The 13,916-nt window shown below is 43.4% G+C and overlaps 2 protein-coding genes across 5 annotated transcripts; one reads left to right on the top strand and one right to left on the bottom strand.

Annotated features, from left to right (window-relative positions):
- Positions 1-216: 216 nt before the first annotated feature.
- gtf2f1 (general transcription factor IIF, polypeptide 1) lies at positions 217-3,900 on the bottom strand. The gene is made up of 14 exons (XM_053851742.1): positions 3,764-3,900; positions 3,384-3,439; positions 3,097-3,143; positions 2,872-2,944; positions 2,478-2,671; positions 2,033-2,203; positions 1,735-1,940; positions 1,507-1,657; positions 1,390-1,445; positions 1,195-1,326; positions 1,065-1,135; positions 800-941; positions 601-739; positions 217-529 (listed from the first exon to the last, which is right to left on the bottom strand). Exons 2-14 carry the CDS (start codon positions 3,393-3,395, stop codon positions 322-324), a joined length of 1,602 nt encoding a protein of 533 aa, XP_053707717.1. The 5' UTR covers positions 3,396-3,439; positions 3,764-3,900; the 3' UTR covers positions 217-321.
- Positions 3,363-11,186, top strand: LOC128751015 (adhesion G protein-coupled receptor E1-like). 4 transcript variants are annotated; one of them, XM_053851741.1, is made up of 24 exons: positions 3,363-3,469; positions 4,443-4,488; positions 4,609-4,644; positions 4,717-5,082; positions 5,605-5,736; positions 5,919-6,062; positions 6,142-6,267; positions 6,636-6,779; positions 6,843-6,989; positions 7,059-7,205; positions 7,269-7,297; positions 7,360-7,440; positions 8,109-8,138; positions 8,215-8,377; positions 8,444-8,557; positions 8,622-8,797; positions 8,870-9,061; positions 9,122-9,325; positions 9,383-9,624; positions 9,694-9,760; positions 9,883-9,971; positions 10,402-10,561; positions 10,787-10,837; positions 10,903-11,186. In XM_053851741.1, the coding sequence occupies exons 2-24, from the start codon at positions 4,455-4,457 to the stop codon at positions 10,978-10,980; spliced, it is 2,952 nt and encodes a 983-aa protein (XP_053707716.1). In that variant the 5' UTR covers positions 3,363-3,469; positions 4,443-4,454; the 3' UTR covers positions 10,981-11,186. The 4 variants fall into 4 exon arrangements, 3 of the variants coding, with proteins under 3 accessions (XP_053707716.1, XP_053707714.1, XP_053707715.1); XM_053851739.1 differs by having other exon boundaries at positions 7,059-7,297; XM_053851740.1 differs by lacking the exon at positions 3,363-3,469 and having other exon boundaries at positions 4,406-4,488; positions 7,059-7,297.
- Positions 11,187-13,916: the final 2,730 nt, after the last annotated feature.

The raw sequence follows: 13,916 nt of genomic DNA on the forward strand, positions 1-13,916 counted from the left end.
AAAACAAACAATGTAGATGTGTTTCTAGGGTCATTGTGAAAAATGGTGAAAAATAAAAATGTCAGTTAGTGATGATAGAATTATACGGCCAGCACACAAGGTTGATAATGTCCCCTATCCACCCTTCATTACCTCAGTAAACAAAGCGCATCCAGATGAATATGATGCCTGTTGTCCAACTGCAGAGGTTAAAGCCAAGAGACAAAACAAGCTGAATTGGATTTTCACTGCATTTTATTACAAAGGTTCTAACAAAAAAAGAAAGCTTAAGTCAACACACATTGATCTGTTTTTTTTTTCTCTCCACACAATGAAACATGTTCACTCCTTAAGGTAGAAGTGCATTTTCTCGTTGATGTACTTCCGTTCTGGATTGAGCCTCTTCAAGATCTGAGCCAAGACGTTGACCGTCTGCTCGCTGCTCAAACCAGTCCGTTTGGTCTGGAACTTCTTCAGCAGGTCCTTTGTCGTCATGGGTTTCCGGATCAGGTAGCGCCGGACAGCGTCCTCTGTCAGCTGCAGGTCGCTGCTGCGTGACGGGACATAAGAAGATTAACAAACAACTCTGGATCACAGATGATGAAGACTGCAGATAAATACTTGGAGCTGGGAGTGGACTTTCCAGACGACGGTTGCGGCGTGCTCTTCCCAGAAGGAGCCGGGCTTTGACTGCTGGGGTCCATCTTCAGCCTCTTGGCAGCAGGAGAGTCTGTGCTCGGACCTGGTGTTTGCCTTTTACCTTTCAAAAGAAGGGATTTTGTCGGTCAACTTTGTTATTGTCACATGACCTCGACCTCACCTTGCTCGAGTTTGCTGGCAGCAGCTCGCAGTGTGTTGGAGGTGGACACAGGGTCTATGGATGGAGTCCCTGGACGGCTGCCGGTCCTGGAGCTTCCTGCAGATCCTCGACCGCCTGGACGTTTGGGAGGAGTGCGCTTTTTCTGCGAGGAGCACAGCACTGAACTACAAAGATGGCTCCACACACTCACTCTGAACAAGAGGACATAGTCTCAGATGTCCTTCTGGCCAGGCCAGTCATTCATTTGTTTTTTCCAGCGACGCACCATGAACAAAGCGGAAGCCGTCTCTCCCTCGATGTCACTGTCATCCGAAGTGTCTGACTCTCCGCTGCTGTCTGTGCAACAAGAGGACGACTTTCAAAACCCATTCACAACATAAACGTAGTTGACTCACCTTTTTTCTTTTTCTTCTCCATCTGCACTGGTGTTTTCTTCCCCTCCTCCTCTTCTTCTTCCTCCTTCTGTTCCTCCTCATTTGGTTTCTCCTCCTCGCTCTCTTCCTCGCTCTCAGAGGCCTCGTCAATACCTTGGTGAGACACAGAGTCAGCTCCATCTATTCACTTCAATCTTTTCCTTTCAGTTCAACCACCTTTCGGGTGATCTTCCTCTTTGCTTGGCTTCAGCTTCTCTGGCTCCTCCTCTGAACTGAAAGAAAAAGTGTGTTCAATAAAAACATGAAGCAAAACTGGAGAGTTTGGATCCCAACCTGCTCTCGTCGGACATGTAGTCCACCTCCAGGCCCTCGTGGTCTCCATCATCACTGTCTTCCAGAGCCTCTTTGTCACTCCCCTTCTTCTTCTTGTTCTTCCCCTTTCCTTTGTTTGCCTCCTTCTTCACCTTCGTTTTGCCCTCACCGTCTATTGAAATAGATCAGAGACTGAGGCTCAGTCACTGTGTGGAAGGTAGAGAAAAAAAACTGTCCCTCTCATCTCACCCTCCCCCATGCTGCTGTCACTGTCGTCGCTGCTCATCTCCAGGTCATCCTCAAGGTCATAAATCCGCAGGTCGCCTCCTTTTCCACCTCCTTTCTTCTTCTTCTTCCCAGACTTCTCGCTCTCCTCATCATCTTCCTCGCCATGTTCCTGCTCCCGCAGACGTCTCTGCAGCATGATGCTGAAGTGGTTCACCACCTTGTTCCTCCTGGAGAACGAGAGACGTTTACTCCATTGCCGATGAATGTTCTCAAACTTGTAAACCAACTCTAATCATTACCCCTTCCACATCTCTCTCACCTGCCCCACTCCTCCTCCGCCTCCTCTGCGGTGAGAGTCCGGTGCTTGGCCAACGGTGTGAAGTTGTACCAGCCGTTGACTGGAAAAGCCTCAAATGCACCATCAGGACACTGAGTGAAGATGTAGTAGGAAGCATTTTCCGTAACACCGCCTTTCTTAATGCCCTTGAACCTGACACCAAAGAAGAAAACCTCTTATCAAGCAAATATAGTGAACAACAGTTCAACAGTCTATATTGAATATCACAAATAATATTATTTCACTACTGCATCTTATGACAACCTCCACTGCCTTCTCATGGTGAATTCAGATCAAGGACCACGTGTCATCATCATATCTCAACTCTCAGGATCCTGGAGTTGGATTTGGCTTAACTGCTTCTCTCAAAGGATCCGCAGCAGATGTCAAGTCAATTAAACACCAAGTGTTAGATCATTTCACCAACCTTTTGCCAGCTTTTCCGTTGACCTTCAGAATCCAGGGCTGATCCTCCGCTTTAAACTCGCGAGTCACGATGCCAAACTTCTTTCTTCGCGCTTCCTCTCGCTGCTTTTTACCAAATTCACTGCCGGCTGCCCCCTCCACTGTCTCCTCTTCACCGTATATGCGTCGTGCACTCATGTCTCTTTCCATGCGAGCCTGAGTAGCAACCGCATGGTCAAGATGTGATAAATATTCTTCACTGCTTCTGATCAGTTTGTTGTCCATGATTTTACATTTTTAAAAATTCCACTACTCTCACCCCAATAATTCTCTTTCTATATGTGCTAACCCTACCAGGGTGCTCATCACACCAGTTTACTGTGCCAGACTCCAAACTCCGGAGTTCTGAGACTCACCTGCGTCCAAGTTGAACAGTTCACTTTGTCTCCAGAGTTGAAAGCCATTATGTTGTATTTCTTGCTGGTGTTTCTGCCAGTCAAAGAAAGGACTCGTTGTCACTTGACCTTTACTATTGGATTCACCAACTAATAATCACTGATAATTCTTATATAAAACGGATCAAGTAGTCAATACATTTTTGTAAAAGAAGTCCAAAGAATTTCCATCAAAACTGTACTTACTTTGGAACCCGCACAGTGTACTCAGTTGCAGAGGGACTGTTATTTCCCTGAAACAAAGTAAAGAGTTAATTATTTTTAGAACTATGTTATGGGATATGTTTAGTTTTAAATGTGAAAGGGAACAGAAATATAGAATAAACACGTTACCAAAAACTGATTTCACATGTAAAATGAACAGCACAGTATGGAGGAGACCAATGACACAATCTCAACAGAAGGAAACAGTCTGCTTTACCTGATGCAGGCTACTTAATTCATAATGTTTTCACGATTTTGCCCTCACTCACCAGGGAAGCCATGACTCTACTTTGGTCAAAAACACCTTTTGGCAATCTCAGAAAACCTAAAAGCAAGTGAAAGGAACAAAATATAGGTAAGTCAGAGAAACGAAAGCAAGGACAGCTACTTCTGACAATTCTATACATCCATTCCGCTATAGCTTTACGGTTTGTTCCAGGCGAATTACCACTACCAGATATAGAAAAAGTACTATACTCCTGAAATAAATTATCAAAGGAGAGAGAATACAACCAATGTAACTGATGTGCAGTAGCAATGAAACGATCTTGCCGCTGCTAGCATCCAATGCTAAGTAAGCAACAGCTTTTTTCTAAAAAGATATACATGACTTAATAAACCAAATAAGAACTAAAGAGGCTTGACTCACCCGGATGTTTCTCGTAATACTGAAGGCAATACAATGAATTTATCACACAAGTTTTACTGATGCGCACACAAGCTGGTGCACCGGTCTAAACAGTTCGACCAGAAACAATCGAACACTTTAGTTCTCATGCGGTGTGGTGGTAACGGTCTTCTGCTCGCTACTGCACCCTACCGGTAGGAAGAGGTTGTAACTGAGATTAGAGCAGGTTGCCTTCATTTGTCCAACAGTGGGGAATGATATAATTTAAGAACGGAAGTTGGACCATAACGATTTATTTTGACAGCCTCACCGTGTTTCTCACACCATCTAACAAAGATTTGTGTTTTAATAGCCCCATGATTTGCATTTTGTTGTGTTTGGGTTGTTATTTTGATTCTTTTCTTTTTTACACTTCTCTATTTTTGTTTCAATTATAATTCAATAATATCTCTACCCATATTCAAGGGCCATTTAAACATCCTATATGTCAATAAATACATATTCAACCTGGATTCCTTTGTTTGAGTTTGGCTTGTGTTGTGATTGGTTGTGCTCTCGCCACCTCTTTTCCTCGTCTTCCTCTCATTGACCAATCCTTTCAAGATTTACGGATTTGCATTACTCCTCAGGGGTTTTAGCTCCAGGTGTCAGTGGCAGTGTAAAGTTGACAATGCCTCTCTCCTTCTGTGCTCTGTGGCAGGACTGACACTTCATGATGAGTTGCGCTTCCGCACTGCTTCTTCTAGGTAAGCACATGAAACACTATTCTGCTAATGGAGACATTTAAAAACAAAACAAAAGACTGTATAGACCTGCTTCTATAGCATTGCATCCTTATGCTCCCTCACCATCTTTGTTTTTTCTAGGTTTCCTGCTTAGACTTGTGGCCTCTTATCCTGAGGGTTGGTTTGATTTCCGTAAATACAAATATTGTAAAATGAGTTCCTGGAGGTCAAAATTCTTCTTCTTCGCAGGCTCGTGCGATACATATGAAAACATCAGCGAACCATATCGCAACAGTGCCTTCAGTTCCACGACCACGAGCGTCTACCCTTTAAAGGACACAAAGCTGGTGAACAAGTGGGTGCGCTTTGTTGGAATTGGCGGCGACAAAGTTGCTGAGGCTTGTCCACCCACAAATCATGGAAGCACAATGTACCCCCTGTATTTTCCCACCACGTTACCAAGTGAGGTAAACGGCAGCCTGAGTGGGGACATATATATGAATACAGGGAGCTGTACCACTAATGGTGTCAAAGTCACAGTAGCGCAGTGTCCTGGAGGATTTTTTGTGTATAAACCAGATGCCCATGCACATCCTGACAGTGCCTTTGTGACAGGTAAGTTCTCATTTCAGCTGATATATTACACTGCTATTGAAGTATATATCAGCCATTGCTTACCTATCCAAGTGAGATCAACTCCTTCTGACCTGAGAAGAGCGTGAATAAGGGATGAACAAGGCTCAGCTCACAGGCCATTTGCATCACACAACGTTCGCATAAATATATTCCTAGAGAATAGAAAATACAAAAAGTCAAACGTGGTTACTGTGAATGAGCATTTCTCCAACTCTTACTTTAACTCTTACTTGAAAGTGTTTTAAAGTTTTTTTCCTTGGGGTCAAACACGAGATAATTTTCATTTTTACATGGAAATCATATCCATGTTTTCCATGGCAACAGTCATATTAATAAAATATGATGTATGCAGTACTTCCATTATTATTTTCGTCATACTATTCTAGCTTCAGATAAAATAAGAAAATCCATGAAAAGTTCAGTTCGATCAGTTCCTGGACACACAACTCATTCGTGCTATAAAGCTTCAGTGAACATTTGATACGACTCTTCTCTGTTCAGCGCATTTTTCGTGCGGGGCTGACTCTTGCGGACCACTGGCGGAGTGTAACTCTGGAGGCGGCTGCATTTGTGTTACTGGCTACAAAGTCCCAGATGACACCACTCCAACAGAAAACTCCTTCGGCTGTGCGGGTGAGTCATTTGTTCCTTTGATTAAACAAAACCGCGAGATTAAATTTTAAAAATATTTAATAATAACGTATAAACACGGGCAAAGGTCCACGTATGGCCCCCGGGCCACACTTTGATCTCATCTGAAGTGACTGAATCGCCCTTGCGTGGATGCCGACTGTGAGATTGAGTTTTGTTCCCAGATATAGACGAGTGTGCGGTTGCATTGGCCTGTGGGTCTCATGCAACCTGCGAGAACAATGAGGGCTCGTTCACCTGCACATGCATAGGTGGCTATGAAGTGACAACAGAGGGCACCCCAGCAGGAACAAGCAATCCATGCATAGGTCTGACACCAACCCTCCTGTGCTGGCGATGAAACCGCTACCTTCAGTCGAAGGCCTAAACAATCCTGTTTCTCTCTAGATACTGATGAGTGTCTCACACACCCGTGTGGCCAGTATGGCACCTGCGCCAACTCACAAGGAGATTACGCTTGTACCTGCCAGGCTGGCTTCGATCTTTTCCGCGGGGACAGACCTGAATGTGTCGGTATGTACATGTTGTTCTTTGAAATGTCACTAGATTTCTTTGAAATCAAGGGTACGGTCTTATAACTCTGCGTGAGCATTTTTTAAGATCAAAATTTGCTATAAAACACAAGATCAGGATCCCACTTCTGACGCCAAATAATGAGAGCATCATGCAATACAAAGCACAAAGGGGTGTCAATACCAACACTTGCGAACAAAAACACAAGTGTTCTGATGTTCTCCAAAAGCAGCACTCCGGTTTGCTCCCATGCTCAAAATTTTGTGGGTGTGAGTGCGTGTGAGCTGCTGTCTGAACTGTGAGCGATGACCAGAATGAATAAGGTGGGGTCAAGTACCAGCAATTCACAATCCATCCTCTGTTGTCAGATATCGATGAGTGTCTGGAAGACGGTGTCTGTGGCCCAAATTCTGCGTGCCATAACAACCCTGGAAGTTTTACGTGTACGTGCCTCGTGGGTTACGAGCCCACCAACACTGAACTCTCTGCTAGCGTTGTCAACATTTGCACTGGTAAGTTTAGTTGCCCCGCTAACTAAGCCGCCATCAAAAATGACAGTCCGAAATGCCTTGCAGATATTTCTGAGTGCACGGTTGATGAAAAAATCTGTGGACCGGATGCCAACTGCACCAACACCATTGGCTCATACCTCTGCCCCTGTTTCTCTGGATACCGAAAGAACAATGAGCACAAGATCGCCAGCTATATGAACCCCTGCCTAGGTTAGTTGGCAGCCCAAATCCCCATGTTAAAAAGCCTCACTCACCACTCCGACATGATTCTCCGGTCAGATATCGATGAGTGCGCAGAGACGGAGGATATTTGTGGTCGAGCGACAATATGCACTAATGCTCCGGGCACCTTCTATTGCTCTTGTCCTGATGGATTCTACCCTTCCACTGGGATTGTGTGGACAATGGACGTCAGTTTCTGTCAGCGTAAGTCACTTCCATTCTCACCTAAGTGGCATGGCACTAAATCGATTCTGCCGTGTTTCACAGAGCTTACTGAAATTCTAGATGCATTAGAGGTAAGAGGCTGAAACCTTAAAATGTTTTTAGTAGCTGTTTCATTGAAATGTATCTCTGGCAGGGTGACAACAAACAGAAGGCGTTTCTTGACAATATGGAGCAGGACATCCTCAACAATTCGGGCGCCGCTGTGCCAGATGCGGTGAGGAGATTGAGAAGCCTCCTTTAATTTGTTCATGCTGTTACACAAGGATTACAAATGTAGAAACTTGTGATGAAGATGATATGATGTTAAATCAGTCAGACTCATGGAGATTCTGGATGTAAATATTATATGAAAGACAATTTGAGTTTCCCTTTATAACCCATCCATTCAGAGACAGTCAGTTGTTATCCTCTTCTTTGTTGCTAGAGTATTACAGCGCCTCCTCAGTCTTGGCATATGCACTACATCCTTTGGTGACTTCGTTTTTACGGAACACTCTTCTGAAACCGACAAAAAAAAAAATTGATAGGAAAATGTGCAGTTCCATGTGGATCATAATAATAACAAATTTCCTCAACAAAAAATATAACTTGCCCTTGTAAATATGCAGCTTGTTTTGAAAAGCTCAAGAGCTACATTTCTGCTGTCTTACGTAAGAAAAAAAAACACTTAAAACCAGGTAAAAAGTAGCGATCAACAGTGACCAGAATATTCCATTTATATTTGTTTATCTGTAATCTATTGTAATATCTGTTATGACTTGAATCAATAATGAAAGAAACAAACACTACAAGAGTAGTGTTGTAATATAAAAATATGTTTGTAGATTGTAAAATATCTGTAAATTAAGAGGTTGACTTTCCTTCTCATTCTTTTGCTTGCAGACTGTAGTCAACAGCATGACAGCATCAGTGGTACCTCTTTTTTTTGGTCCAGAAATAGGCCCTCTGATGACTGAGGAGTAGTTCACACTCATTTCTGATTTGGCAGGACGTGGTGGCGTTGGAATCACAGAGCAAGTCTAGTGGTCTCAGCAGCGAGGGGGATGCAGAAGTTGGCAGTTTGATTCTGGGCCTCTCAGAAACTCTGATCAACAAGATAGTGAGCCCGAACGAGAACGGGACGCACAAACACATGCACACCCGCAGTGTTGGTAAGGGAGTGTCGGTCAGTCACCTGACCTCACGTCACACCAATGACTGTGGCGACCTTCTGCCAGATTTGGACATCAGAGGCATCGGTCCGCGGAATCCAGGAGAATCCACAGCCAATCTAAGTGCGAACGGAAACGTCATGGAAATCAACCTGCAGGGCCTCGCTGGTCATAATAATGGTGAGACAGTTTGCCCTCTAAACCTCAATGACGCGATATTTGCTGACAACCTTGACTCTTCCAGGTACGGCAGCTGCCGCTTTCGTGACGCTCAACGGCCTGGAGAACCTGCTCAGCCATACCTACTTCAAAACAGTGAACAAGACGGAGATGATGTCGGACATTCTGACCGCATATCTGCCGACGGTGAACAACACCAACCTGACGGAGCCGGTCAACTTCACCATCATGCACAAGATGGTGCAGTCGCTCAGATTCCATCTCAAAATGGAGTTTTTAAATCTCATCCCTCTTCTCTTCTTGGTTCCTTAGAGGGCTCCCGAGTCTGGGTACATGACCTGTGTCTACTGGGCTGACAAGGACGGTGAGCATGGGTCCAAAAAAAGTCCAGACCAGATGAGGTGGTCCCAGGACGGCTGCTGGTCGTTGTTCTCAAATGAGAACTACACGATTTGCAGCTGCATCCACCTCTCTACCTTCGCTCTCATCATGCAGATTGGGGAGGTAAATGGACCCAGGGCCGCTGAGGGATTTTCCTATACTGACTTTCCCTCTACTTGCCAGCCTCCTCCAGACAATTCTTTCTTGGAATGGCTCAACCGAGTGTGTGTCATTGTGGGACTCTTCTTCTTCGGCCTGGCCATCCTCACCTTCCTGCTGTGCAGCTGGAACCCCAAGATCAACAACACGGCCCGTCTCCACCTCTGCCTCAGTCTGGCCATGTCGCACCTCCTTCTGCTCTGGAACGACGAATACGTGGATGAGGAGGTGGAGTAGATCTTGTGTCGTAGTGAAGCTTGCATGAGCCAACACATGTCTCCACAGCTGGCCTGCACGGTCATCGCGGGGCTTCTCCACTTTCTGATCATCGCTAGCTTCATGTGGATGCTGCTGGAAGCCCTCCAGCTTCACCTGCTGGTCCGCAGGCTCTCCAAGGTTCAGGTGATCCAGAGAGACGGCCTTCCAAAACCCGCCCTCTACCTCGTCGGCTACGGCGTCCCCCTTGTGATCGTGGGTGTTTCCGCACTTGTGTATTCAGACGGATATGGTGTCACGGCAACGAAAGAGTGAGTGCTACAATCGCTACAACTAACTTTGGGACGACAAGCCGAACAAACACATCTTCTCTCTCGCAGCTGCTTTCTTTCAGATAAGCGTAATTTCAGATGGTCACTAACCGGCCCACTGATCTTCATTCTTGGGGTGAGCGCTAGTGCCCTCAGAACACACCATATTATTAGTATATTAAGGACAAATGCCAACATCTTACACCTTGACCTTGACCTTAGCCACTCTTTTGGCATTCTACTTTCTGTCTCTGACAGGTTAACTTCACTCTCTTTTTGGCCACACTATGGAGTTTGAAACCCACGCTAGCCAACATGAAGAGTGGTTCTCAGTCCAAAGACACCAAGTAAGAATCCGAAATCATTGGTCAGACCTCGTGAAGAAGTTCAGAAGTAGAAAGTGTGTAGATGTTTCATCTAGAAGCCCCTCTCTGGGATGACGTAGCGCCTCTATCGGACTCTAGAAAAGCTCCTATTAACCTTGTTTATTCACCCTCACAAACCAAAAGCTCATGACTATGTGAAGAAAGGAACGTAAATTCATGCTGAATCAATAACTTTGCCTTTTGGCTCAGCTCTTTCATCACCCTGACAGACTGATGCACCCTCTATATCACTGTGTTCCCATCATGACCCCTTACAGACCAAAGATTATAGCCTTGAGTACAAATGTAATCCAAGCTTTTATGTCTCACACTTCTGTTCACTGTCAAACACCCTAAATAAATACACAACAGCCCCCTTATCTCCTAACCGACCACTCTCATGTATTGACAGGATGGTCGTCTTCAAGATCCTGGCCCAGTTTGTCATTCTGGGCTGCACCTGGATTCTTGGCTTCTACCAAACAAACCTTTTCTTCCAGGTTCTCTTTATCTTCCTTAACTCCCAGCAAGGAACCTTCCTCTTCATCGTCCACTGTGTGCTCAACAAGGAGGTGACTGTTGTCTTTTCTTTTTGCATTTATTCAAATGCTGCTGTCGAACTTTGTCGCACACTAACCACCATGTGGTTTAGAGAATGTGTGAGCCAAATGAGCCATTCTGACGACAGAGCCGTATGAAGTCATGCTTATGATGTGGTCCACAAGGGTTCAGTTTGATACACTCGCAGTGTGTGATGCATTTGCTTTCCCTCTGATCAGACGCTTTGTGTGTTCCAGGTGAGAGAGGAATACATTCGATGGCTGTCGTGTGGAAAGACCAAAACGGAGGTGAGACTGTAATGAGTGCTCTTCTCTTTTATGTTCTGAAGAAACACATGTGCTGCTTGTGACAGGAGAAAGACGCACCCTCTGTCACCGAGGACTTCGACAAGCAAGAGGAACAAACAGATGAGAAAAAAAAGCAGGGATGATTGAAAACTCTTATAGATGAATCCACAGCTTCCTGTGTCTGACTGTACATTTAATATAATCCTTCATTGTATCCTTTATGTTTCTCTTGTTTATAGCACGTCACAGTTTCTAGACGCCAAAAAGACATGCACTGACTTCATTTGTTTAGGTGTGGACGCTTCCACAAACACTCCGCTGTACATGCAACAAGCCTAAATAAACAAACTGTCTGTGAGGAAAATCTTTCACGCTTCAGCTGTCTCCATCTTCACCTGTCGCACATTTACATGCCTGCTGCAGACGAGCTGAGGAGTCGCTCTTTACAAGACAAATCGGGCGAACCGGGCCCAGCATTTACATTGTTTAGACTTTCAAACTTAGTGTGACACGAAAGCAGACAGAGATACAGGAAGTGACCTAATGCTTTATACTGTTGACAGGGCACAATTAAAAAAAGATAAATAATAGAATTCAAATCAATAAAACACTATCATTTTATATTTATAAGAGCTTGCTAACGTGTTAAAACTTGTGCTGTGCAATTGCTATTCTACAAACATAAAAGTAAACATTTAAATATGGTCTTGAAATACAATTAAATGTTACCAACTCATGTGAGTTATTTATCACAATTTATGCAAAGTGGTAAGAGGAAAGTATGTGCGATATAAATATAAATAGAAAATGAAACAGGAAAAAAAAATGAAGATACATCAAAGACACTTGGCAACGCTGTTGCAGTTCCAAATGTCACCACTGGAGGCTACAATTGAGTTGCAAATAAAAAATAATAATAAACCGCTAATAAACTACACTCGTGATCTGATTTCGAAAATCACTTTCTCAGCTGAATATCAGTCAGGACCTCTAGTTTTGGTTTAATTATTGATGATTTTTTTTAAGTCCAGTCGTACATGTTCATACATTGGTGAATCATTGCCGCAGAATATTTACGTAATTCAGCTGTAAATAGATCCACATTAATGATGCATGTGTGTGGTTGTATGTTTGCATGCTTGTATGTGCAAATGGAAACTTCAAGTTCATGTCTAACCAGGCGTGTGTGTGTGTGTGTGTGTAAGGATCAGCTGGAACTCAGTGTTCTGCATGCCTGAGTGCTTATTGCATCCCGGATGAGTCTAGTGATGATGAGGATGATGCCTGCCTCACTTTGTGTGTGTGTCCAAGCATGATACGGCAGATGATGCAGCCAGATCCTGAACTCCTCCAAGTCGGCTTTTGCTACCTTTTATTGGACTTGGCGACTGACTTATGGAGTGCTGAAGTTTGGCAACGTTTCCTCTATCTATCTATCTATCTATCTATCTATCTATCTATCTATCTATCTATCTATCTATCTATCTATCTATCTATCTATCTATCTATCTATCTATCTATCTATCTGTCTGTCTGTCTGTCTGTCTGTCTGTCTGTCTGTCTGTCTGTCTGTCTGTCTGTCTATCTATCTATCTGTCTGTCTGTCTGTCTGTCTGTCTGTCTGTCTGTCTGTCTGTCTGTCTGTCTGTCTGTCTATCTATCTGTCTGTCTGTCTGTCTGTCTGTCTATCTATCTGTCAGTCTGTCTATCTATCTATCTATCTATCTATCTATCTATCTATCTATCTATCTATCTATCTATCTATCTATCTATCTATCTATCTATCTGTCTATCTATCTATCTGTCTATCTATCTATCTATCTATCTATCTATCTATCTATCTATCTATCGATCTATCGACCTACCTACCTACCTGCCTATCTATCTATCTATCTATCTATCTATCTATCTATCTATCTATCTATCTATCTATCTATCTATCTATCTATCTATCTATCTATCTATCGATCTATCGACCTACCTACCTACCTACCTGTCTATCTATCTACCTACCTGTCTGTCTGTCTATCTGTCTATCTATCTATCTATCTATCGATCTATCGATCTATCGACCTACCTACCTACCTACCTGTCTATCTATCTACCTACCTACCAACCTGTCTATCTATCTACCTACCTGTCTATCTATCTATCTATCTGTCTGTCTGTCTGTCTGTCTGTCTATCTATCTATCTACCTACCTATCTACCTGTCTATCTATCTACCTACCTACCTGTCTGTCTATCTATCTATCTATATATCTACCTGTCTGTCTATCTATCTATCTATTTACCTGTCTATCTATCTATCTATCTATCTATCTATCTATCTATCTATCTATCTATCTATCTATCTATCTATCTATCTATCTATCTATCTATCTATCTATCTATCTATCTATCTACCTACCTACCTACCTGTCTGTCTGTCTACCTATCTACCTACCTACCTGTCTGTCTGTCTATCTATCTATCGTATATGTATAATGAGAATGCTCATAAATGTTTCTTGCTGTTCTCGGTCACAGCCTGCTGTTCATGATTCAGATTAGCTGTCTCAAAAATGATCCAAAAAGACTTGGTTAAGTGACTCATTTGACCTCGGTCACTGTATGAATTAGAGTGGGTGGGAGTGAGCGGCATTTTCTCCACGCAAGACATCTTTTCAGAGGCGTAGGTGGAAGGTGAATGGCACAGGAGAAGGTGCTCAACCTCAAATGAAGGCGACGTCCACGATCAAGCGCAAATTTGTCACATTTAACTATGAGATACAACAACAGTAAACATAGTACAACACAATAGGTACTGTCTTTTAAATGTCTTATATCTGTCTACCATAAAAACCTCCAAAGAACATCTTAAATATATTCAAATTTTCTTACAAATAAAGTCCCTTACATGCAGCGCTCAGTGCTGTCTCTATAGTTCATGTTGCTAAATGCGCAGCATCACCCCAAATAGTGATTGTCATGACAGTATCCTTCCCTTTAACAAACTAATTTGGCAAAAAAAAATCACTGTGTGTGTGAGTTTGTTCATATTAAATGTGCACTGAATAAGTGCAACCTCAGAATTGCATA

Source organism: Synchiropus splendidus, chromosome 19, assembly GCF_027744825.2.
Source record: "Synchiropus splendidus isolate RoL2022-P1 chromosome 19, RoL_Sspl_1.0, whole genome shotgun sequence".
NCBI classification, from domain to species: Eukaryota; Metazoa; Chordata; class Actinopteri; order Syngnathiformes; family Callionymidae; genus Synchiropus; species Synchiropus splendidus.